The following is a 26,072-nucleotide window of genomic DNA, read 5'->3' on the forward strand; positions in this document are numbered from 1 at the left end:
TATAAACCGAGTAAGGGTTGAAGATATGCAGAAATTCAAAATACCCTATCTATCAAAAGATTGATATTAAAAAGTAGGTTATTACATACGTAAATAAATGTTTTGGTTAAGGATGGGGATATGATGTTAATGATTATAAACAATAAACTATATTCAAACAAGTATAAATGGCGTTTTCCCTGACCCATTGAAAAATAAATCAGTTAAGTCACACAGCTGACATAAAAGTTCAAACGTTGAGACATGGTATTAACTTGTCCAAACATTTATTTATGTTAGTTTGGCTCAGTTGCTTATTTTATACGGTTGACGTAGGTCCAGTTATACACTGGTAAAAGACAGTTGTCTGTCTGTATCATATAGAAGTAATGTAACCTCGGATCCTGTTTTATAAGTGTTTATCTTTGAAGCCATCAAGAGCCTAGCGTAGACGCCTACAAAGGTTTCTAGAACCAATCGCTATTTAACAAGAGGCAAACGCTCACTATGTACATGTATGTATCTACTGTTGTGGTACATTTATGTACACATCCGAGGTGTCGTCATATGAAGTGTGTATTTGTGGAATTACCATTTCTTTCAAGTCAAATTTATTACTCTTGTAAATCCAACAGGCTAGTGTTCTTGCATTAGAGGCAGTTTTCATTTTATTCGGCTGTATTTGGCAGCGTACTGGTGTGGTGTAGTATACGGTATACCGGGCAAACTGCCAAAGAGCTTACGATGTATTTTCGTATTAAATGACTGATTAAGGTTCATGTAATGAGTAAAAAGAGTAAACTTTTAAAAGGATAGGAATTTGAGATACTAACAGAGATGCAAAACTGTCTAGAAAAATCACTGATACTCTTTATCATCATAAGACATGAGTAAAAGTGGAAACATCCTTCAATGCTTTCAAAAAGCAAAACAAAAAAAAACCCCTAAAGTTTCCAATTTGATTTGATTGGGTGTGTATGACAGGAAACATGACCTATAAGTGGACTAAATAACACTCATTGAGTCCCCAGTCCCCAATAAATAACCTGTGTGGTTACAGTACAATATAGGTGATGTTACAGATAAGATCCTACACAGGTTAAACTACCGCCCAATGGTGCTCAGGCAATGCAGAATACAATAACACAAGCTATTAAAGAGTTTTGTTTTAATATAATGAGTATAAAGCAAACTTGTTGTTTTAGTAAAAACAATTCAATTTGATAATCATTTAGATAAATGGATATTGCAATGTTTTGTTAACAGGTTGCTGTACAGTGCATCAGTATTGTCTGTAGTAAATATAAATGCAGCAGAATTTTATTCCAATTAATATTTATCTGTTGTTACTGTATGAATAAAATAATATTTCAAGCATCATCAACAATAAAACTTCTAGTTATGCTGTGAAATGCTTATTAATTAATATATAGAATATAATTATCTACAGATGCATTTCTCAACTATACATAGCAATTCTTTCTATGGTTCTGAAAAATCTTTAACAAATTGCCAGAGATACCATTTTATACTTAGATTTCACAATAAGGACACCATTCACAGAACAGATAGTTTTGTACATGTCTGCATAAGATCAACAGTTATGGTATGCTAACCACAAAGGAATGAAAATGTAATACAGAACATACCTACACTGTCATTCTTGTCCCAGGTGATTTTCACTGAACACTATAGAAACTAAGGTTTCACAATAGATATATTATTTAATTGCAGAATTCAAAGAAAAAAAATTCATCATTCTGTGCCTTAAATGACTGTTTTTTAACAGGTGTCCATATAAAAAAAAGTTGATTTTAAAAAAAATCTGTTGGTCTCTTTAAACATTCATGCAATATAAGTGCATGGTTTGTTTGTATTTTGCTATACAATTATTGAAACAAAACTGACTAGAATAATATTGCACTTATTATAAGTACTTCACCCATAATATCCCCTATTAACATTGGTTAATATGTACAACTACACCCTATGAATATCGGTGCTTATGCACTAGAACATCTGGTAAAAAGGGCTGAACACAAGAAAATGAAGCATAACGTTAATACATATTGATACAGAATTTCTGGATTTTGGAAAAAGTACATGTATATATATAAGACTAGACACATTAAATAGGTAGATATACAATTTGTTTATAGATACAATTTGGAATTAAATATTAATTCATAAAGGTAACACAGTTGTAAGACTGTTAGAACACTGTGTATGAGAGGAGAGACATGGTTAGCTCTTTCACTGATGGACAGAGGTTAAATATATTATTTCAAGACAGTGCTGCCACCTAGTTAGGAGATTAAATATGGGATTGACTAAATTTAAAATATGTGGTGCACCAAAATTTGAAAATCATTCACGTCACTTGACAAAATTCTTATTGAGTTCAGTGTTATGAAATACAGTGTTTTGGAAAGGGGTTTATGCATTTTAATTCATTGTTTTGGTTTTATAAATCTTTTTTTTATCACAAAGCAATAATAAAATTTGCTATTGAAAAAGTCCTATCTTAGTTATTACATAAATGATTAACTTGCTAATGTTTTCATCTTTCTGCAGAAGATGTGACACCCTTTCTTATACAACAATATTAAATAAAACAGAAAATTTACTAATGCAAAACATTCATTTTTTATGATTGCAGTTTTTCAAGAGGTGAAAAACAGTTTTATGTAACATTTACAAGCAGAGAGCTATTTTCTTTAAATTTTGTGGCTAACTTGTTGAAACAAAGTCTCAAAGATTGTTACAACTACATGTACATGTGTATAAACATGATAACAATTTTCAATATATTTATCAGTCTTCTCTAATTCATTGTAAATAATTTACACATGGTGATTCTCTGTACATGTATTATATTATGTCACCTGGTGACTAATCCATACACACACAGTGCAAGTAAAACTCTACAAAAGTTTGTACATATACACAACAATTCTGTGGTCTATGGAATAATACAAGATCTGTGTGGAGATCCCTCGTCTTGGTTTGATATAGTGTATCTAATACAAACAAAGCGTGGAATGTAAAACCATCAACACGTTTATAAACATCTCATCAACTCGGAACATCACAGTGGAATTTTTTAAGTTCTACTAACTACCTAAGGAGGAAAACTAACCTACAGATGCACAGTGTGTACAGATAATGGAAATTTAACACAGACACCGCAAAATCGACTTCTTTTCTCATTTTGGTGTCTGGTTTTCAATTATTTAAACGCAGGATGCCTTCACATGCTTTGCATGTCGTGTATAATATTTTAGCACAGTGAAATGACAGGTTTTGATGTCCATAATATTATAAATATAGTTTTTTGGCAAGAAAAAAATTTAAGTACATCTTCAAGTGAAGTGTTGTGAACACTATAATATACTGATACCTGAGAGAAAAAGAAAAAATATATTTGAAGTATAACAAAAAAAAGAAAATAACCCTTAATTGTCAATTCTTAGAAATACTTCTCAATATTCATAATACTTAGAATAACAGAAAATAGCATGCAAGTTTTGATAAAACACGAAAGGTTCATTTCTAGGTACATTTGTAATAAAAAACTGGCATTGTTGAATTCAAGCACATAAGGGTAAGCAAGTAATAGCTAGAATATAGCACCTAAAACATGTACATACACAAAGTAAAGTGGCAAAAATATATTTAAAAAAATATCAGAGAAATGGTTTTGAGCTGAGCAAAATTAATAGGTCAAAATCTATATCACACAATTAGATGAGGATGGGACTGAATGGGGGTGGGGGTTATTCAAAGAACAAAACCAATGGTATGTGCACTTGCACTAATACTATTCACATTTTGAATGTCACTTAAAAACATGATTGTCTACAAAACAAAACAAAACTGTCCTATAAGAAAACTCACTAATGCACTGATATGCAAATTATTAATTGTTGTTACTATGAAATTTACTGTCCAATATTCTCTACTCAGTGGCATCGTTTGTGCTGGTGGCTTTACTGGTTCCCTTCCCAGGGAGCTACAATGTTATTCTTGGCAGGGACGTTCAGACTTAGCAGTGTGGCATCAGATTTTCGTTTTTCTGCAGAGATCGGAAATGAGCGTGGGACTTCCAGGTTGCTTTTTCGTCTCGGGTCTCCTGCGTTCATTGACCTTGTGCGGCCCGGTTCATCTGAGCGCCTTCTAGTTTGTCCTGGGGAAAACCCACTGAAAAACAGAATGTTATTTTATGTTGACATTCACACCAAAAGGACTTATATTCATGTACAAGTCTGAAAGTAAATTTTAGTACAAAATATGTATTATATTCAAGTATTTAATAAATCGAAAGAATTCATTGAAATTGCTATATTTTAAGATTACTCAGTCTCACATGTTGATAATAAAATATTAAATAATAATGACTAAAAATACTTTATAAGATAAATACATTAGCCATGCATCAAATTCAAGAAACAACTAACTTCTTTATAAATACTCATGCACAAAGGGAGTTAAATCTTCATATCAGTATTTTCAGATTTGGTTTAATATACAAAATCTTATATGATCTGATAATTGTTATTATGCAATGAATAAATGATTTCAGTACATGTATTTTATCTTAACTACATTCACAAAGGCCATGACAAAAAAAGACAGAAAGATAATGAATAAATGTTTTAATGTGTATACTGAAATAAATATGAATACATGAATAATCACATGATTAAAGATATGATCACAAATACTTGTTCAAAAATGTGTGAAATACAATGTACATGAATATAAGAAAGTGTTGAGAGGAAAATAAAAGCTGCTAGAATGTTAGTGCCATAGTTTTTAGTAAATATCTTGTAGATACACCTGCCACCTGCTTGTAAACAGAACAATGTCCCAATGAGCAAAAAACATATATAAGTCATCGCCAATCTAAAAGCCATACATTTTTTTCCAAACAGGGCAAAGACATAAGACCCAGCACAACTGGTGGCTATACCCAGGCATATAGTGAGGGTTTGTCAAGAGTGCTATACACTTATGCTTTTATTGAGTGCAGCATAGTTATGCTTCATGGAGGATGCAGTTTTATACTGTTATTAGCCAGAGATGAATGAAGCATGGCCAAGAAGCAGTTGATTCTACCCCCTCCATCTTACCCTGTCTTTTACTGATTGGAAATCTACTCTGTGATAACCTGTGGGTACAATTAGATTAGGAGAAAATACAAGTGACACTTCTGAAGAAAATCTCAGAATTTACTGTGCACTAGAAATACAGCAGTGTATTATAACATTCACATACAAGAAATTAGCTGTTATTTGATAAGCTTCAACTGATAGATTTTTTTTCTGTCATCATGTGGTGGAGTATGTTTTGTTAGTTATTAAAATTAAGTAGTTAGTATATTAAAGAAATTGGGTTTAAAAAACCCAAACTAATATGCTGGGTAGAATCAACAAAGAAAAAAACCTATGTACTTAGGTAGTACCAAAACAAATGTGATAAGTTCTTCCTTATTGATAAATGAAGTGAAGGATTTTGAAAAGTATTAGATTTATAGATGGTTGAGCATGAGGAGAGTTACAGTTACTGATAGAGGGGACATGGCAATTCATATACCTACCCTACAGTCGGAGGGGATGCTTGAATAGTATATGTGGGCCTAATTCTCAAGCTTCAAAAAAATTAGACGTTACAATTACCTTTTTTTCAATAAGCATTAAACATAATATTTTTTGACAACATTACCAAGCATACATGTAACTATCACTTTTTATATTATTCTTCCTTGGATATTGACCACTTTTTTTCAAATTCTGAAAAAAATGAGCAAAATCTATCTAGTGTAAAATGTCAATAATTCAAAACATACTCCATTACCACTTACAACTTTATTTTGGAGAAAAAAAATGTTGATCAAATTTTCAAATAAATATTCTATACAAAACATTTTTAAACTTCATGCATCTAGAACTAACCAACTTGGGAAAACCTCAAGCTGCCATATTAGCAATAAAAGGCAAGTTATTTCCCTTTACCTCTCTGGGACAGAATTGGTAACCAATTAATATGAACATTTTTAATTATGGTATATTTTGTAACTACTGGTACATCATCTTGATCATTTCATTTCTTGGTACATGTTTTTGTGAATTGATTTCCACTTTTAATCAAATTCAAATCTGTCCAATCAATATAATAAAAGATTAACTTTTCATCCCATTGCCCAAGAAATCACTATTATATTAAACTACAACTAAATTTAAAATGCCTGGTATTCAATACTACGGACAGACAAGCACACGCTGCTAGCACTACAAAGCGCTGGCTCATTGTTAACAGTGGCTAGGCACGGGTTAGTCACCAATCTTCTTCACCAGGATTCATTTATATCTGGCCAATACACCATCCGAGCCCAACAACAAATGTATTTTATGTAAAACAATCTTTGTCAAAAGTGTCCCAGGTGTTGAATTCTCCAGTCTACAAACCCCACAAAAAGGGCAACTGATGCACCAAGCTAGAGTTCTACTCACTCAGCCATAGCAGCAACAGTACAGGGACTGGGAATTCTCACACACAGGAATAATAGTGGAAATATTGGTGTCTATCCAACATATGGAAATATAGAAATTTTGATCAAAGGTTTGTTGAGGTGAGTGTTATTGGGCTGTGATTGTAGACAATGGCGGTGATTACATGATCGAAGCATTGCTCAGCACAGCTAACTTCCTCCCTACTTCCTTTCCTCCATTTTCTTTTTGTTCATATATCTCTGGTTACATATGTACAATGTTAATAGCGTTACATGAATATCAATTTCCCAGTTTATGATTATACATTTCGCAAAGCCCCAAAATCTGCAACATGAATTACTGAAGCATTAATTTTCCAGGATAAATAATATCCCCACACCATTATTAGAAGATAATAAAAAAGAAAGAATCGTAAATCTTGAACCAAACCTTCAAAAGATTAAATTTCTTCCTGAAAGCATAAAAAGCTAGTATGTCAAATCTCAACCTACACACCTAAAAAAAAAAAGTAGAGAAAAGATTATGAAGTGCTGAAGGAGGAGCTGATGGAAAGATCAGCCAGGTGATGACACTTACTCTGTACTAGTCCAGTGTTATATAGAACCTTTACAAAATGGAGAAACATTAATAAACAGTGTGAAAATGTGGATGATAGCTAGTACACTGCAGTTGTCTACCCTTATGATGCATATGTTACGTAGTGGATAGGGTGGTTATTACGACATGTATACGGCCATACATGTATATGTGAAAAAAAGTTTTACCTTGTTTTGTACAGATCTAAGTGGGGGGGACAATGCATATATAAATATCTCATAGTGTCCAAAAACAACATATACATGCAAGTGGTCACAATTAAACATTTTTGAAAGTGCCACATGCATTCATATTAATCACATAACAATCACATTTTTTGCACGTCAATTAACTTCTATAAAGTTTACTTAGTGTTTAAAAATTCTACAAAGTCATGACTAAAGCATTTTAGTGTGCTATAAGAAATGAAACTTGCATGCAAAATTACAACATTAAAACTAAACAAAATCAGAATGGTTTAGTGTGCAACAATTGCTGTATGTTATTCACTTGTGACAATAAATCCACTTCAAGCCTGAAAGCACAAACAGGTAACCAATCTAATGAAACCAAATGGGTGTCACACAGCCTTACCTCTTTAGGAGGCTGCTATCAGAGCCTTTTAGAAATCTGAGCAAAATTGACATATTTTTACATGTTATATCAGAAAGCTTACGAGAAACTTGCTTTAGATTGATGATGAATCAGAGAGTTTTCAAGATATATTCTCCCAACAGAACAATCTTACAAATTTATAGATATTTTATATGTCTTAGAGGGGAGATATCTTTTTTCTAGGAAATTCAGTCTCAGTGATATCGATTTATTTGGTTTTCAGTAAATACTAACATCAAAATGATCAATGCATGAACAGATTCATTTGTGTAGAAAGAGAGAAGCGAATTGTTTCCAAAGCCATAGAGCCGCAGATGATGACAATAATTCACGCATTGTAATGTAGATGGGTTAATAACGCTGCTCTACCAGACATTTGTTACTTACTGGTATCACCCCCTGTCCATGTGTACTTACAGATGAAAAACTACCGAACACAAAGATCAAAGATATAGGAACACTGTATAAGTACACACATCTACCATTCATAATAAACACATAATGTATAAGAGTTTTACTTATTTCTCTACAGCCTATAGAACCCATGCGGCTGTAGTGTCAGACACCTACCTAGAGGAAGTGGGGGTCTGTTTCATGTCCATGTCCTTTAGGTTGCCCGTGCTGTAGGAATGCATTGGTGTATTGATGGAGTGGATGGGGGAATCCCCACTGATGTCAGAGTTCACCTCTCTCTCACTCGAGGTGCTTCGTCGTGGTGATTTTGGACTAGGCGTCTGTCTCTTTATCTGTGTCTTTCCACTCCCAAACGCAAAGAATCTATATAAATTCATCATGGTCTCTTTAAAATTCAGATGTACTTGTGTTGAAAGTTACAAGTTCAAAACAAAAAAATAATTATTTTTTTTTAAATTCCTATGTGTTTACACTAGTTGCAAAAAAAATAAACTTTAAAAGTTTCTAGAAATACATCAAATATTAATAAACCTTTACATATCATATTAAAATTAATCTGACTGTTCATTCATAATGGTAAGAAAGAAGAATTGGAACTGAAATGTACAAGAAGAGTAAGACTAAGACTACAAACCTTTTCTTTAATGGCTGGTTATGGGCCATTTCCTTCAGATTAATATACTGCTCCGATCGCAGGAATCGTGGGTAACTATCTTTTTTCATAAGTAAATATATATGCTCCTGAGCAGGATCCAGTATGTACCTGCAAATGAGATGTTAAAGTTGATTCACATATTGGGAAATATTTGTAGAATAGGCCCAAAATTGTGTGGAACATACCAATACTTTAGCCACAATAAAGAAAATTGGGAGTAACTGGGGGGAGTTAGGCAATATATGTTTAATCATATCTGTTTCTGTTTCCTTTCCCTTGTTATGGTAGTTATCAATATTAATTTCAAAATTCAAGAAAATTACATGTAATATTATGATATTTCATCTTGTAATAACAAAGTACATGAAGTAGTATCTCTTGAATTGACCAGATGATGTGATTTCTCTGTTTGAATATTTATAATCGAAGTTCAACTGTAGTTTCTTATTGAGTGACTGACCTCATGGACTCAGGTTTCCCCCTCATCTCCTCTCGGCTTTTGTTGACTATCTCTAACGTCTTACTGTCTACATTGATTTCCTTTGGGGAATTCTTTGATAAAAATTCGCTGTTTAAAAAAAATAGCATATTAGAAATATAAAAAAAAAAATCTACATAATTTTCTAGTATAATCTGCATCATAACTGATGTAAATGTCTTTTCGAGAAAATTAATCATTATTTCGAAAATATCAATATCAGCTTTCCAAACTTCTGGCTAAAATAAAATTGTTATACAATTTTCCTACAAATTTACTTCAACATATCTCAGCCAAAACAACACAGGACAAAATCAGTCCAGCGCTGTATAGATCGAGTATTATCTCCTATCAATACTCAAGTAAATGTAGACCTGCATATCCTATCCACTGTGGTCTCGATGGCAGAGCGGGGGCCGTTCTTCATGTCCTCCACTTCCTTCCAGAACCGGATGTTCTCCAGACTGTACTCCTTGCGTAGGAAGTCCTCAAACTCCCGCAACCCTTGCTCATCCTTCACCAGATTGAAGAAACTAATGGCCCACTTCTTGACACGTAATTCTGTTGGAATCTTCACACTATGACAAAAATTAAATGTACGGTATTTAAAAAGCCAACAAAACTTGGAATTCATAACCCAGCAGAACATGATATTTAAAATCCCATTAGAGGGAGAGATAAATTGCATGTGGCATTGTCACATACTTGAGAGAGAGAGAGAGAGAGAGAGAGAGAGAGAGAGAGAGAGAGAGAGAGAGAGCTCATTCTCTTATCTTGCTAATTCAAAGTTTTACTGACAAAGAAAAGGACCCAATGCAAATGTAAGACATCAGTTGACATATCTGAGAGTCACATCATATTTTGACTTTTCTTACAGGGTGTCGGTCACTTCCCAAAACAGTGTGTCATCCGAGACCCAGGGATTGGATGGAAGCGCTGCATTTGGATCCAAAAATGGATCATACTCCTGATATTGTTCATTCCAGGTCAAATAACTAAAAAAGAAGAGAATCAAAGTCATCAACATGTGTACAACATGGACTGTGTCAAAATGAATTTAAAACAGGGTGAAATCCTCTATACTAGTAATTGAAAGAAAATAACCTTTCACGTGACAGTATTTTCATGGATTGTTGTAAGTACATTATTAGACTTATTACAGAGTTAACAAGTTAAAAAAGAGACTCTGGTTAATAAGTACATGCAGACTGAGACACCTTGTGGCAGTTTTCTAAAAGTTTACCTTTCCAGGACTTTGGATAACTTTGGCTTAGGTCTCTCTAGGGCTTTTTTCAGGAATGTGATCTTTAACATTCAGAGACAAAAAAATATTTTGAGATAAATAAAACATAGACTGCATTTACAATTAATTGAAATACAACCGGGAAATATGCTGCACAGACATAGTGATCCTTAGAACTTGTACAGGAATCCAAAAGAACCTTAATTTCCATCACTTCAACTAGTTCAGTAAATGAAATCTTGCTCTGAAAAGGGGGAACTAACTCTTGATAGAATGTACCTCAGCCTTAAAAGATTCTTTGTTCTTTCGTCTTCGAGCAGCCATCTGACTTGGTTGGAAATATCTCTTTGGTCCCTCCTCCATTGTCTTAATACAACCAGGCTAGGAAACAAATCAAGATGTTATAATCAGAAGCAAACTACGGTTTAGTTAATATATCAACACCTATAAGCTACATATAGACAAAACAACTACAGTTTACAAACAAACTTAATCAGGATATATCTGGTATGTTAAATAGATTGACACAAACTGATTGAACGGTTATCAGAATGAGTAACAATTCTAATTACAGGAGGTCTGTGTACTCTCCAGAAGGCCTTCTCCTGAAGATCCAACAAAATCTTCTCTTTCCGGCGCTGCTTCTTCGCTTCACTAAAAAAAAAAATTTGATCGTTCCACAAAAGATGTTAAATTAAGGAGTACATGTGACACTTACCTCTTTATTATGAAAAAAAAGACACAAAAAGCTTAAAGCAACACCGACGTGAAAAATTTAGATAAACTGGTGAACATCTACTTGTATTGCAGTCATTTATTTTCATATAATCTTTAAAATATTCTTATTTTCAAATGCAACTTTTCCATATTACCTGTATATGCACATATTCTGTATATGCACATATTTATGTAATGAGTACAAGTTTGTAGGTTGGCTATTTAAATGTGGTTTTATTGGCTTATGCGATTAAAACATGGGATTCTATCCAAAATGCAGTAATATCAGAAAATTTAGATAAAAAATGAAAAATTCCAAGGGACAAATGGTATGAGATGATATTTTTACATTGTACATCATGAGTGAGTTGTTGATGCATTGTTCTCTGATCTATACGATCTACATTGGTATGGATGTGCAAACTGATGATGAACCATTAGCAGGGGTAAGTGTAAGTCGATGAAAGAAAACGTGTTGTCAACAGGATGGTGTAAATCTCATTTATAGAAGCAATATAGAGCAAAGCTTATTATTATCTGGATATAATCTTATATCCTTTTTACTAACCATAAAAAACCATGAGTTTAAGATTTGATTTAAGCAGAGACAGAGAGAGAAATACAATTTTTTTATGAAGGACATCAAATCTATACGATTGAATGTCCCATGCTATTTCTATGTGCTTGCATGAAAAGGCACACACTTGATCAATTCTAAGGCTGTGTATGCAGAGAGAAAACCCCAAAGCTGAAGAAAACTGTGTACAGGAAAGTGTGTGAAAACCAGAGCACGCTATTGGCAAGGGCCTGCATAGCTCACCTAACTGAAGCCGCCTGATGGCCATAAAAATATAGCCCTGCTTTGGACATTCTGTAAAATGTCACCCATAAAAATGTGAAGCGGCATGCATTAAAATTGAACATTTATACATGTTCCTCAATTTCATCAAAATATTTTATGAAATATGCCGAAGAGCATTGGTATTTAAGCATAATTTAGTCTTTTGAAAAACAGTCACCTGAGTATAAGAAAAGCTTTTTAAGCTATGATCAATGGATTAAATGACAATTCTAGATATACCGTACATATTTTTGATAAGGCAAATGAAAAAATTTTAAACAATCAATTGGTCTGTACAATTGATTTACAAAATGCAGGGTAAGCAATAAAAAATTAATGTTTAGTTTCACACTGTGTCAGTGCTGCCTTATTGATTAATCTTACAAGGGGAAATAACTAAAATTTTCAATATTATGGTAAAAATCCAATTGGCTTTTACCCCTTTTTCAAATCAAGCAATAATACCTGCCAGCAGCAATATATATACAATTTTCACCTCAAGAATCTAAATATTGATTCTTTTTAATCTTAGAGCAAACTTTCTGAATACAGGTGAATCTCGATAACTCGAACTTCAGAGGACCATGATTAAACTTTGAGAGATCAAGAGTTCCAGAGATCAAAAGTTTAAAAAAATGCAGAAATTTTTGTTCCGGTCATTTTGGTTCTAAAATTACTGTGGAATCATTTAAATTTGTGGGGGTCAATTTTCATGGATTGTGGGTTTTCAGTTTTAGTAAAAAAAAAACAAAACTAACTCTTTCAAAATTGTTTTCGTTGAGGATGTAAATTTGTGGGAGAGGGCTACCCATGGATACCACGAAAATTGAGCCACCACGAATTCTAATAATTCCACAGTATAGTAGCCGGAAGTTTATATCTATAATATTGAAGGATAGTCTAACATGATTTTATTTGTATTTTCTGCTACATTACTTCAATTTAAACAAAACAGAACTTAGTTGTGTGGATATTAAGTGGGTTTTTCACGTTAAAAAACTTCTAAGTATATTATGTTTCCTTAATTACAGAGTATTTTAAGTAAAGAGCAGTTTAATATAACGTAATTTTCACAAGTTGTTAAAATTAATAGATCAATTACAAATTACCTATCTACCCTTTGAAGGAAGCAAGGAGCAGTGTCACCTATGTAATCAACCAATAAACACTACCAAGCTAGACCCCATTTATTCACTCGACCATCCAGGTAAGGTCCACACAGAGCTATAACTATACGCTTGATCGGTCGCGTGTGTACACAGCAACAACTTCAAGTTATCAAGAGTAAAAAACAATGAAAAATGTATAACGGGACCCAGGTTTTACTTCAAGAGATCAAGAACTTCGAGAGATCAGAGTTCGAGGGATCAAGAGTAAAATTGCTTACTAGTTATAAAGAGAAAAAAATCAGGACCGTGATTTCACTTCAAGAGATCAAGAACTTCAAGAGATCGAAGTTCGAGCCATCGAGTGTCACCTGTAGTTTCCTGGATATTCAATATATCAGATACAGTTTCATGGAGGATAGATAACACTGTATCGTTTGATTGGTTATTACACATGGCTTAAATTAAAACAGACAAAAATTCAAAGCTGGTTGTGCTTCACTGTTAGTACATCTTCACTTGCTCATCATAATTTTCAATGTGCCTACTTCATGTTCTAAAAGAATTAACCCATCTTCATTAAAATACAGCCCCCCCCCCCCAGCACTTAAACTTCTGATCCACGGGTCATGGTATTCTTAATTTTAGTTGAGGTTTCCCTGCTAAATAGAACTATTGGTCCATGTTCAGATTTTTCTTTAACACTCAAGATAGAAATGTTAATTTTAACAATTAATAATACCCTACCAATAAAAAATGTAAGTACCAAAATTGTTTCAAACTCATAAAAGAAGTTTATGAACAACACAAGAAAACACACAGGTGATGACTGTAAAACATGTACGTCACCTAGGTGGTCGATTGTTGTGGCCGATTGTTATGATCGAATTATATCTAATACCTTTGTTGCAATAGGTCAATATCAACCATTGTTAAGGATTAAATCAAGCTTGTTGAGCCATTCAATAATAAACATGTCAAAGAGTAAATATAATATATAGTGTTCATCATCAGCTGTTGTATTGTACTAAACTACTGGTAATAGAAAATAAAAAAGAGGACCTTTCAATTCTAGTTTTGTTGCAATTTCTGCACTTCAGGAATACAAGGTGCAAGTTTCACTAAAGAATTGAAACACAAGAGATCCGGTTCTTCTGAGATATGCATCATTACAACTAAGATCAAGAACTAGAATCTTCTGTGGTATTTATAAAATTTTCTTGTGTGTACAGAATTACACATCTTGTTTTAATGTAATCAACATTACTGCAGTAAAAAAATGTACAAGATGCCCCCCTTTCCAATCACCAGGTAAAAACACTTTCGAGAGAAACACTGCAATATACCTGACTTGCTCCCTGGCCTGCTTCTCTATAAATTCTTTTTTATCAGCAAACACCTTCAGGAGTTTGTCAAATGCCTCCTACAATAAAAACAACATTTAATATTTATGTGTTTGTTACCTAGTATCATCAACATGTATTTTACTCATTAGGTTTGTTACTGACAATCTATGAAAAAGGGCCAAAAAAGGTGTGGAAAAGTGTCAGAGGTAAAATAATAATCTTATTTTTTTTTTTAATTTTTCATTGGAAATTTGTTTAAATCAACCAATATTTTTTCTATTCAAAAGTCATGCATTTCAACACAAACAAATGTGTAACTGTTCTTTAAATTGTACCAATTTCGGGTTTTAAATAAATCATTAAACATTTCAAAATTCAAGCTCCATTAGATATTAAATATAATCATTCCTTTATAAACTTGTCACATTTTAAAAACAGTTTGTTTGTCTTGTAGGTTTTGTATAATCATGTGCATGTCAAATATAATCTAGATTTCTGATGAAAAATCATCTTCACTTAAAAATCAAGATTTTATGTGAATGTACAGAGGGATGATGAACTGTGAATGTAGTGTGCCTATCACAACATCTACTGCCTGCTCACTGTGTCGCGTTAATTCAACATAGCGCTGACTTCCTGTTGTGTATGACATCCACAGGAGTTAACCAGCAGGTCATGGATATCTTCCTTGTACCCACACTCACAAACACTATCTCTTAAACTATAAATACTCAGCAAAATCTACTCAGCAGAAGCAAGCTAGTTTTGAGCTAAACTAAGTCATCTTTTGCATCTCTCTGTATATCTATTACATTTTGCACAAGAATGAACACATTAAGAGATTGACTGTGATCATAACAGCCATTGGGACCTTTGCATATATTGTGTCATATGTTTGTATGTAAATAGTTTAGTTATTTATAAACTGACGTACCAGGAAATATAACCACAATCAACATATTTAAATCAATAAATTTATCAAATTCCCATGCACAATAACAAGCATGAATGTCTCTACCAATCTCTAACATTACGTATTGGCAGTGTGTGTATACATGTGTATTTATCCGATTGAGTAAAAACCCATCAATTTGAAAGTGTAGTTCACTTCATAAATATACACAATAGCATAAATTACACATGTGCTTATATATATTTTTGTATATATAAAAGTACTTCAGATAAAACCTAGTCTGAAATGAGCTAGTCTAAATTTATCGATAAACACTGCAAAATGTGCACAGCATTTGTCACCGAGTAAAGAATTACTTATATGAACATAAAACAAGAGTACAATGTACTGTGTGTACTGCAGTAACACTGTGTTATTATCTGCACCAAGAGCCACTTCAATATAGACCTAGATATACATGTTTACACCATTGTCATGATACATGTACGTGTGTCGCTACTTCAAACAGACCTACATGTAAAATCATCCACACTCTATATACCACACACTCCAAACTTAGGCCAAAATAAAATTATTGTTTGTCTGGAATTGCCTCCCGCCTCATTGACATACTCTCCCGCTGATAAAAATTTTTAGCCAAAAATACAGAACTTTTTTTAGAAAGAGATTTTTATATTTTTTACCAATTTTTCCTTACTGGTAGTTGAACTTCGATTTTTGAAAAACATCCTGGGTCTAGAAACCCCCATGCCGCAATTCCAAACAAACATTTTTTTAAGGACGGCCTTAGCTTTGTATACCCACTTCAACAAAGAACACCATACATGTACATGTACTTGATAGAGATGTACCAGTATCCCCTTGGGTACATATACTCTTACTCAAAGTACTGGCTAGGGTGCTTATTATACACAAACCTGTTCGTAGGGTTCTAATCCATGCTTCTGTTTATTTCTTAAACTTCTTTTCTGTAGATATATTGCTACAAAAGTAATATGATCATTTCACTGAATAACAAAATAGGAATATGTGAGATAGGAAATTCACTCAATTGATAAATACCGATAAATTACTATAGTACAGTGTAAATGTAAGTTTAAAACAGATGTTTATTAACACAGTTAATTAAAAGTTGCTAGACAGAATTTTCATGATTTGTAATGTCAATGATTTACTTTGCATCAAGTTTGACATATCTGGTAAATAATATTCTCAGATGATTTAATCATAAAATAGTCAAATTTTGTACATCATTTTAAGTATTTTTGTATATTCATTACCTTTCATAAGTTTGTAATAATAAATTTGATTCAATAGTAAGTTGGGTTAGTGCTGGTCATTGGTTGATGTCTTACCATATTTGATGCTATCAGCTGTCCCATCCTTACGAAAGGGCCAAAAATAAGGGGCCTGCATTGAAATAAAGGGAAAAACCTGATTTAAATTTCAATCAACACCGGATTACCTGTAAATGTCCATACTTATCACTTTAAGAGTTTTGAGTGATGCAATGTTTAGTTAATTAAATACAATGGGAAGGGGTCTGATTTTTTTTTTTTCAATTATTTCACACAATGCACCTACTTCATATGAACCTGTTTTGCTTTCTTTGGATCAAATCAAAATCTGTGTATTAATTTGATAACAGACAGAGCAATGATATCAATCATTAAACAAGTATAACAGCTTTTTAGTTACCTGGAATCTATATTCAGCAGACCGGTCATATTTCACTGTGTAACTTGACAGCTTAAAGTCTATTGGATATATATAGCCATATTGGCACAAATTGGTTGCTAGGTAACACGCTTCCTTGACATCAGAAATATTGTACTGTCTCTTTAACCAGTCAACAATATCACAGCCTGAAAAAGACAACAAAAAGCTGTTAAACAACAACAACAACATACAGATCCATGCAACAACAACAGGTCAAATAATTATGCAATGTGAAATAAGATAATTGAACAACCAGTTCTTTCCTACAGTCACATCCAACTCTCACATTTGTGCACAATCATCTATCATATTGCACATAATAGAATTGAAAGAGACAGAAGGAGTTAAACAAAGGGTGAAGGACAAGTACTTTTCTGATGATTGAGGAAACAGCACACTGTATAAATTGTAAAGAATACAAGAATAGAATTCCAGGGTCCCCCGCCGGTCAAGCAGTATACTAGTATACTGTATATTGGAATATTTTCAAACATTCAGGGCTGTTCCAGAATTAAATGTGTGGGGAGGTTGGGAGGAACATTTTTTTACCCCCACAACCCATTTTTTTTTCTATTTTTCCTGTCGCAAATATATCCAAAATACTACAATCTAAAAGAACTTGACCAAAGTATTAGCGGTATAAACATTTGGTATAAATTTAATAAAAATCCGTCAAAATTTGTAGGCATGAGAGCGCTTACAAGGTCACAAAGTCCCATAACTCCAACAAAAAGTATCGACCAATGCTAATTTTCGAACTTGACCAAGATAATAGTGGTATAAACATTTGTAGGCATGAGAGCGCTTACAAAAAAGTGTGATAAATCCGTCACAAAGTTCCATAACTCCAACAAAAAGTATCAACCAATGCTGATAGTAGTATAAACATTTGGTATAAATTTAATGAAAATCCGTCAAAATTTGTAGGTATGAGAGCGCTTACAAGGTCAAATTTTTTATAAAACGGAGTCGTTATTGTGGTCAAAGTCCCATAACTCCAACAAAAAGTATCGACCAATGCTGATTTTCGAACTTGACCACAGTATTAGTAGTATAAACATTTGGTATAAATTTAATGAAAATCCGTCAAAATTTGTAGGTATGAGAGCGCTTACAAGGTCAATTTTTGGATAAAACAGAGTCATTATTGTGATCAAAGTCCTATAACTCCAACAAAAAGTATCGACCAATGCTGATTTTAGAACTTGACCAAAGTATTAGTGGTATAAACATTTGGTATAAATTTAATGTAAATCGGTCAAAATTTGTAGGCATGAGAGCGCTTACAAAAAAGTGTGACGGACGGACACACGGACGCACGGACACACGGACACACGGACGCACAGACGCACGGACGGACGCCCGGCATTTCTATGTCCCCGCACCGCGTTGCGGCGGGGGACAAAAATTAAGAACCTTTAATTATTCAGTAACATAGAACTTACAATAGCTTTTAAAATTACATCAGAATTCATGGCAGTGAGTGCAAAATTCTGTGAAATTAATATCATATATCAAAACAGCAGATATCTGAGACAGAAAGATAATAAAGATATACTCCACACAACAAGTAATCAATTGGTAAAACAAAGAATATAAGGTAAAGTCTTTTCCCCCCTTATTTCTAGCTTCTGAATTTACCTGGTCCTGAAAAGGTGTAAGTATTAACCTGTGAAATGTATGAGATGATACTTTTAATTTGCTGTAATTTGATCTAAAGAACAGTCTCATTAAGTGAATGTACTAATGGAATTCTATTTTTGGCCACACAGATGCTATTTTCCACCACCATCAAGAATTGATTGGACAATGTGTGACGTCAAACAAAAATTCAATCAAATTATCAGAAAGAGAGAAAGAGAAAAAGACGGATGCAAATCTATATTTATGTTATAGATATGGATAGATAAGATTCCATAACTGACAGAGGGAGAGAATGGTGGTACATTACAGAGAGAGAGAGAGAGATAGAGAGAGAGAGAGGGAGAGATATCAACTTATACGTCTATATAGTACTACTTCACAGACCATAACATACATCATTATATAAATCAACTAAATTAAAAAGGTTCACGGAGAGCTGACCTCTTAAAAAGAGGTATACAAGCTATGCAATCTTAATCATCACAATATTTCAGTTCAGTTCATTTCAGTTCAGAGTTCAAACTCTTATAAACGATAGACTAAGGAAGAAATAACACAGCTGTATTTCCCCGTTTGAAAAACAACCATAAGATGGATACACTTTGTAAACTTGACTTCTAATCACATTGACTAGAATTTCCTAATTCATAGGAAATGCCAAATTACACTCTCATCATGTCATTCAAAGAAACACTTCACCGTTAACTCCAACAAACGATTAAGTTAAAATACATCTAGTCTTCCGTGCCTGGCACTATGGGAGTTTCTATCATGATCTTCATATTTTCAATTCTGATCTTGATGAATTTTTGAAAAAAAGATCTCAAAATTACGCCTTCAAAAAAAAAATCGATATATGTATTTTTCACATCAGATTATTAATATCATTCAGTTCAAATGCAAATTTTCAAGTATGTTTACTAATGTGTTTCTTTTATATTTTTTTATCAAAGTTATTCTCATATATGTGTAATAAAAAAAAATGCAGCATCACCCAGCCTGAAAGACAACGATTTGATGACTGGTACGTGATTGTGCCATTTATAATGGACTTATTCATATTATGTTAGCCATTTGGACAGTCACCTTTCTGTACTTTGTTGATTTTTTGACTTGAAAATGGCTTCCAATTCTTTCCATTTACCCAAGAAATCAAAATATACCCTGGTATTGAAGGGTTTCAATATTTGCCCAAATGTACTTATATAGTAAACCTGAGTATGCTATGAGAAGAAAAGTGATTTTCTATTTTAGTCACATCCGAAAAAAATTATTAACATCTAAATGCAATAGAAATAATACACTGATAAAGAAATCCTCAGGAGAAAGAAAATCAATTTAAATGCTGTATCTAACAATATCCATGTTAAATAGATCTAGATGTTGATATATGATACATAGATATCTGGAAAAATGTGAAAGTTTCTCTACATTTGTTTACCTCTATGCTTATAATGTAAGACAACAGCCTTATTTATGCAGAAGGACAATGACTTTTCTGAGGAGTTGTTCTCAGACAATCTCAGAGTATCTTCTTTGAACTATGGTGTCCTTTCTACGTTATTACTCACCTGAGAAAGATTCTATTTGGTCACTAAATAGATTCCTTTTTGCCCTCATAACAATTCCAGTTTCACCGTCAGACTTTGCCATGGCAACTATCATCTTCTCCATCTGAAATGAAGTTACTGTATATATATGTTTGCTCAGATTAATATGAAAACATGAAATTCAAAATACACGGGGTAATCAAGCTATAATTTTCCCTTTAAAATTTTTTGTGTCAAACAAAATTAAGAAATTTTTTATATTTTGATAAAAACAGTATTGTCTGTTTACATTACATGTATGAATAAAGGAACAAAAAAACATTGTTAAAATTTGGAGATACTCAAACAATGAAAGTCTGTCATAGATAATAAACAAAAAAAGGGAAATATTTGAACATTCTAAACCTCTCAACAAACATGAACCCTATAAGTTCATGTAGTTTTATCTCCTTAGAGTCTGTTATTTCAACCTAAGGCATAATAAATGCGTACATTGTATACAATATTGACCGTTAAAAAAGTGGCCCATTTTCAACAGTCAAACCATATTGCAGATTTATTAAAGTTCGAATTTAGGCATATACATCTTGTGCAGATTGGGGGGGGGGGGGGGGGGCAAAGGGGGTCCGGATTCCCCTGAAACTAGTAAACTGAACTAGCTAGTAAAGTCTAATAAAATGAAAGTTTGTACCCGAGAATGTTGTGAGATTTAATAGCCTTGGTGCACTTTTGTGATTGATGTTTGCACTTTCTCATCTTCTTCATCTACCAAAGTATTGTGAATTTGAGGCATTTGTTATGGGCTACCAAAAAAGAGCCTCAGACCCCTCCTGGGAGACAAAATTATCCCTCAGACCCCCCCACCCCCCAAAAATAAACATCCCAAGTTATCATAAACAATGAAGCTATTAAAGATATAGAGGCAGCAAATAAGTTCTTGTAGATGTTTAGATCAATTCTCTGTCCTGTAAACCAACTTATTAATAATAATTTAGCTTTTTACAGTCAGTGTAACTCTCATCCCAATTTTGGACCAATCAAATTGAGGTAAAATAAAGTTACAGTTACTGGTACTTCACACACTGACATAAGACCAGATAAACTGTTGACTGTAAAAAGAACAATTTAAGATTTAATACCAGTACTCTTAAACACAATGTTCCAGACAAATAAATTAATGTGCTAACTTTTCATTAGGTTAATTTGAAGGGACAACAGACCTTGAACTTTTGTTGCCATTTACCTTTTACCTTGACATTAGAGAAGGTAAACCTTTAATAATTACCTTGACATTAGAAAATCAATATCAATTAAGTACAAAGTTTTTATCTGATGAGTTCAAACTTTAAAAGGGGGTAAAAAAAGTATCAACTCAAGAAGGATAAAAGTTACAAATTGAATATAAAATTCCAAAAACAAAAAATTAATAACATCCTCAAATAGCAGTATTAAAAAGTCTTATTTCAACTGAGGTGCATGAATTGCACATGAAATATGATAGAGATTTTAAACATTTGTTTCAAAAAACTTCCTTGAGTAAATTCAATCTTTTTCTAATAACTTCATTTACCTTACTAACAAACGGAGCCTTGGGAGGCTTTATGAGACGACTATCCATTTCCATGAGAATTTCTGATTTACATACGGTACAATTCAGTGCTCCGTCATGCCACTCTGTAGCTACATGTTACTCCTTCATTCATCCTATATATAAGTCTTTCAGCTTGTCTTATTTAACAGTACACGCAGTATAATTTCCTCGGATATGTACAGTAAGTCTACACAGCATCAACGCAGTAATGTTGTATACACTTGAAAAGTACATATATATATATATATATATTAATCAATCCTTTGTCTAATGGATATCAATAATTAACTTTTATAAAACAGCAGATTAAATAATCCATTAAGTTGCATTTCGTAGAAGTACATAATATATAAATCATTATCAAAAACTGTATAATTGATGTATGAGTCAAAATTATCCATACGCTTGCACAAAATGCTCATCTGATCAGGAAATTAAAGAGCAATTATATATGAATGCCCATATTATATTGGTACAGATTGGTACTTGTATTTTAATGAAAGATTGATCTTTTAAAAATTCTTAATCAAATGATACATGTCATCAACAACATTATATTAGAGCTAAATTTTTCCTATTTCTGACTAATCTTTACATTGATGAACGGTATTCTGAAACCTGATACTTTTATTAAATATATATATAAATCTCTGAAGGACTTATCCCATCTTATTATTCATCCTGTGGACTTCCTTTGTATCACAAGCCCATTAAATTAAATACACTTGTATTCAACTTAACAAAATCTGGGACACAGGCTATGAAGAATGGATAAAGCGACTGTTAAACTGTCTTTGTATTCACTGTCATTTAATACAGCATTGAAGCTCTTTACTAGTTAATCACAAACATTGAAGTTTAAGAATGCATGTACCTAAAATGAGAGAGAGAGAGAGAGAGAGAGAGAGAGAGAGAGAGAGAGAGAGAGAGAGAGAGAGAGAGAGAGAGAGATATGCCTCAATTGTCCACAACTGTTGAAACTGGCTAAAATATCTATTACCCTAATAATTGTTTTTATATATTCCTAATTATCTTCCCCCCTCAAAACTAAGAAAACATTTGAATATACAGTAGCTAAATTTCCTTTTTATGTTCCTGTGTTTTGCAAGAAATAAAGATAAACACCAGAAACTCAAAATATGATTTGTTTTGATCTATAAATATCCCCAAAATGTCGTAATTTTTTCTACCCTAATTCTAATGGGCCTATAAGTAGTAGTACATGTACCAAGATGTGGTGTGAGAGTCCTTGAGTGTTTTTGACAGAGAGAGAGATGGGTTTGGGGTCTATGTAAATAATTATTGTAATTTTGAAAAAGCACTATAAGAAAAGTATCAATCCACCATTCCCCTGATCTACTAATCAGATTTAGGATTGTGTAAAGAGAAAGTTCTCAGGATCAATTTTTCATACTTGGACAAATCAGACAAAATAAAACAATGCTCTTTTAAAATTTAAAGTGTATCACACACATTGTGCAAGCATATGTGACACATCAACATCTCTATCAAAATGACTGATTGCAAGAGTTAACATTTTAAGGTGGAATATGGGACACCTGTTGATGTTGTTGTGGATAAACGAACAAAATAATCATAATACTTTCACCGTTTTAGAATTTTCAAATTTAACAATACTGGTATTTTACTAAAAATAAGTTTTAAAAAATTTTGGAAAGGTAAAACTTATAAAAACCTCAGTGGGATACGAACTCATGACTTACAATTTGTAGTTAATGTTAAATTGGGCTACGCTGTTAGTTAACAATTTCTGGAGAAAAAAGTTATAAAATTATACTTGATTTTATTGTTAATTTTGATTGGAAATATGTCACAATATGGAGGTGTCCCATACCACCTTAATAGATATTAACAAGTAGGCAAAATAAATACACCTGTTATACAACAAAAGCACAATACCATATTTAACCCAAACTGATTTTCTCAGTCAATTTATTAAACGACTTGTTTATATAAGTGAAGCTAAAAAATTAACTTTCAATGTACAGATTTAACTTATACATGTACTGTGATTGTTTTTTCCACACTCATCAAGTATTACAACCACAGGAAATAAATAGACACAAAAAATTGTTACTTTATCATCATCTGCAAGACCACTTGCTAATTAAAGCCAATTTATGAGTTTATAGGTCTTGCTTGAAGTATACATGTAATCTATTTTAAACGTTATGAATAAACTATAAACATCATTACATGTAATAATGTTGTCCATACTCATATATTTACATTCAGTGTTTATTTCCCCTTATGTTTGCATTGGATATCTGAGATGTTCAATTTCCTGTGAATACAAATAGCCTATTTAAGCGTCATGAGCACAAATATAAGCATCACCACGCATTTTGAACTTATTTATTATTGTATGATTAAATTAAACATTCAAACTTACATAACCAATTTGATAAATACAGTTGAACTTCGGTATCACGAACACTGATATCTTAAATAAAATGGATAGGTCCAAGTGATTTGTAAGTCCCAACCACTTATTCTTATAAAGTAATTAACCCTGATATCCCAAATTCTTGGATATTTCAAAGTTTTTAACCAGTCCCATCTACTTTGAGATAACGAAGTTTGACTGTACTTGTGAAAACTAATCATTAAAATATTTCTACCCCTTAATAAAAAAGATTTTTCTCTACAAAATTTCTGGCACTATTTCGGTATTTTTAGTTGTGGAAGCAAACTAAATAACATGTTAATATGGCTGATCTATGTATGTTTAATATCCCTGAATAAGAGCGTATATAAAGGCTTTAAAGTGATGACATACAAATATTTCATACAAATAAACAATATGAATATAAACATTAAATGCTTATTTTTGGATGTCATCAGTCCTATAACACACCAAAGCTGTGCAGACAAATTATCATACCACATTATTCAATTTTTCTGCACAGCCTTGGTGTGTTTTAGGACTGATGACATCCAAAAATATGCATTCAATGCTTAATTGACACTTTTTTAATATTCAAATTCACAGTATTGATCATAGTTCTTTGATGTTTACAAAAGTTGGTATCATTCTAATACATTTAATTAAAAAAGAATCTTAAACTTGTAACCAACACAGGAAAAATGTGATTTTAGTTTCATTATCCATTAACAATATTTAAATGACAACAGGCCATTTTATAGTTGATACTTGTTACTTATAACACAAATTCTTCTTTAAGCTTCTTAACTTGTTATCTGTTATTTAATGTCAAAATGTATTTTGTCTGAGGCATTTGCTTTAAACCTGAATTGAGAACAGGAAAGAAACAGTTTCCTTATGATATTCTTAACAGTTCATACTTCTGATTTACACTTAAAAGCTGCTAACTTCACATAGTGATAAATCAGCCCTTTTTCAACAATTTTCAAATGTATATAATGAGGATCTATTACATATATAATAAAAATGAAGTAAATGTTTATCATCAACAGCCATTGTCTACCTAAAATATGTAAAATCATGGCATATTGCTAATGTTTTAAAAGTAAGTTAGTTTCAATGCATCAAATTTAGTAATTTTATCTTGATGCCAAGTACATGTATAAACATTGCTACTGGAACCATGTTTTTAACGATTTCAAAACATACATAAAGCCCAGCTGACATACCCCTGTCTTTACATGTACATGTGCACTGTAAGAAATAATGCTAAAGTTCGAATGTTCCATTGATAACTGGCCTTAATTTTTACAATGAAACTGATGCATTTTCTCTCGAAATAGTTTTTTTCCCAGGTCGAATCGATAATTCTTCAATGTCAAAGTGTGACATTGAGTAGTCTTACCTTGGAGAAGACCGACAGTCTGGGTTTAGAATCCTGGTCCACAGCCATCATCTCCCTCTGAACTGTCATTGTTGACCAGCTAGTTCTCTAATGGACTTCATTGTTTGTAATGACAGCGTGCATCTCATTGACCCGTCATACAATACTCATTGGTTCATAAAAAATGCGGAAGTAAGTATTCTTGTCTGAATCTGGACCGCTACCATCAATGAGGAAGAAAAAAATCATAATAAAAATTTTGTTAAATCGTTCTACAGATAAGTCGAATGAAATCTTAGACGAGTCGCACCGTCTCTGCTGAATATTTATAGATAATGTCCAACTCCTCTGTTGTTTTAATTTTTTTTCAAATATCTTCCAT

At 32.6% G+C, this 26,072-nt stretch overlaps 1 protein-coding gene across 33 annotated transcripts; it reads right to left on the reverse strand.

Moving 5' to 3' along the window:
* Positions 1 to 1,127: 1,127 nt before the first annotated feature.
* Positions 1,128 to 25,931, reverse strand: LOC105322561 (regulator of G-protein signaling 11). 33 transcript variants are annotated; one of them, XR_002198957.3, is made up of 20 exons: positions 25,712 to 25,930; positions 20,330 to 20,432; positions 17,094 to 17,260; positions 16,751 to 16,805; positions 16,313 to 16,377; positions 14,483 to 14,559; positions 12,010 to 12,060; positions 11,045 to 11,126; positions 10,752 to 10,853; positions 10,473 to 10,534; positions 10,105 to 10,224; positions 9,604 to 9,807; positions 9,212 to 9,319; positions 8,731 to 8,859; positions 8,253 to 8,459; positions 7,662 to 7,697; positions 6,921 to 6,942; positions 5,579 to 5,629; positions 5,112 to 5,149; positions 4,078 to 4,179 (listed from the first exon to the last, which is right to left on the reverse strand). XR_002198957.3 is itself a non-coding variant. In XM_011421337.4 (19 exons), the coding sequence occupies exons 1-19, from the start codon at positions 25,778 to 25,780 to the stop codon at positions 4,118 to 4,120; spliced, it is 1,788 nt and encodes a 595-aa protein (XP_011419639.2). In that variant the 5' UTR covers positions 25,781 to 25,931; the 3' UTR covers positions 3,974 to 4,117. The 33 variants fall into 33 exon arrangements, 30 of the variants coding, with proteins under 30 accessions (XP_011419632.2, XP_011419633.2, XP_011419636.2 ...); XM_011421337.4 differs by lacking the exon at positions 6,921 to 6,942 and having other exon boundaries at positions 3,974 to 4,179; positions 25,712 to 25,931; XM_034456099.2 differs by lacking the exons at positions 5,579 to 5,629; positions 6,921 to 6,942; positions 7,662 to 7,697 and adding exons at positions 7,068 to 7,095; positions 7,256 to 7,271 and having other exon boundaries at positions 4,010 to 4,179; positions 25,712 to 25,931.
* Positions 25,932 to 26,072: the final 141 nt, after the last annotated feature.

The sequence above is a fragment of the Magallana gigas genome, chromosome 7 (assembly GCF_963853765.1).
Source record: "Magallana gigas chromosome 7, xbMagGiga1.1, whole genome shotgun sequence".
NCBI lineage: Eukaryota > Metazoa > Mollusca > Bivalvia > Ostreida > Ostreidae > Magallana > Magallana gigas.

Coding starts and splice junctions, on each gene's coding strand:
- LOC105322561 (XM_011421330.4), bottom strand. CDS start 25,780: ATGACAGTTCAGAGGGAGATGATGGCTGTGGACCAGGATTCTAAACCC. Junction 9,320..9,603: donor ACAGTGGATAGGATATGCAG/GTCTACATTTAC, acceptor TTTTTTAAACAG/CGAATTTTTATCAAAGAATT. Junction 5,630..7,661: donor GATAGCAGCCTCCTAAAGAG/GTAAGGCTGTGT, acceptor ATTTTTTTGAAG/CTTGAGAATTAGGCCCACAT.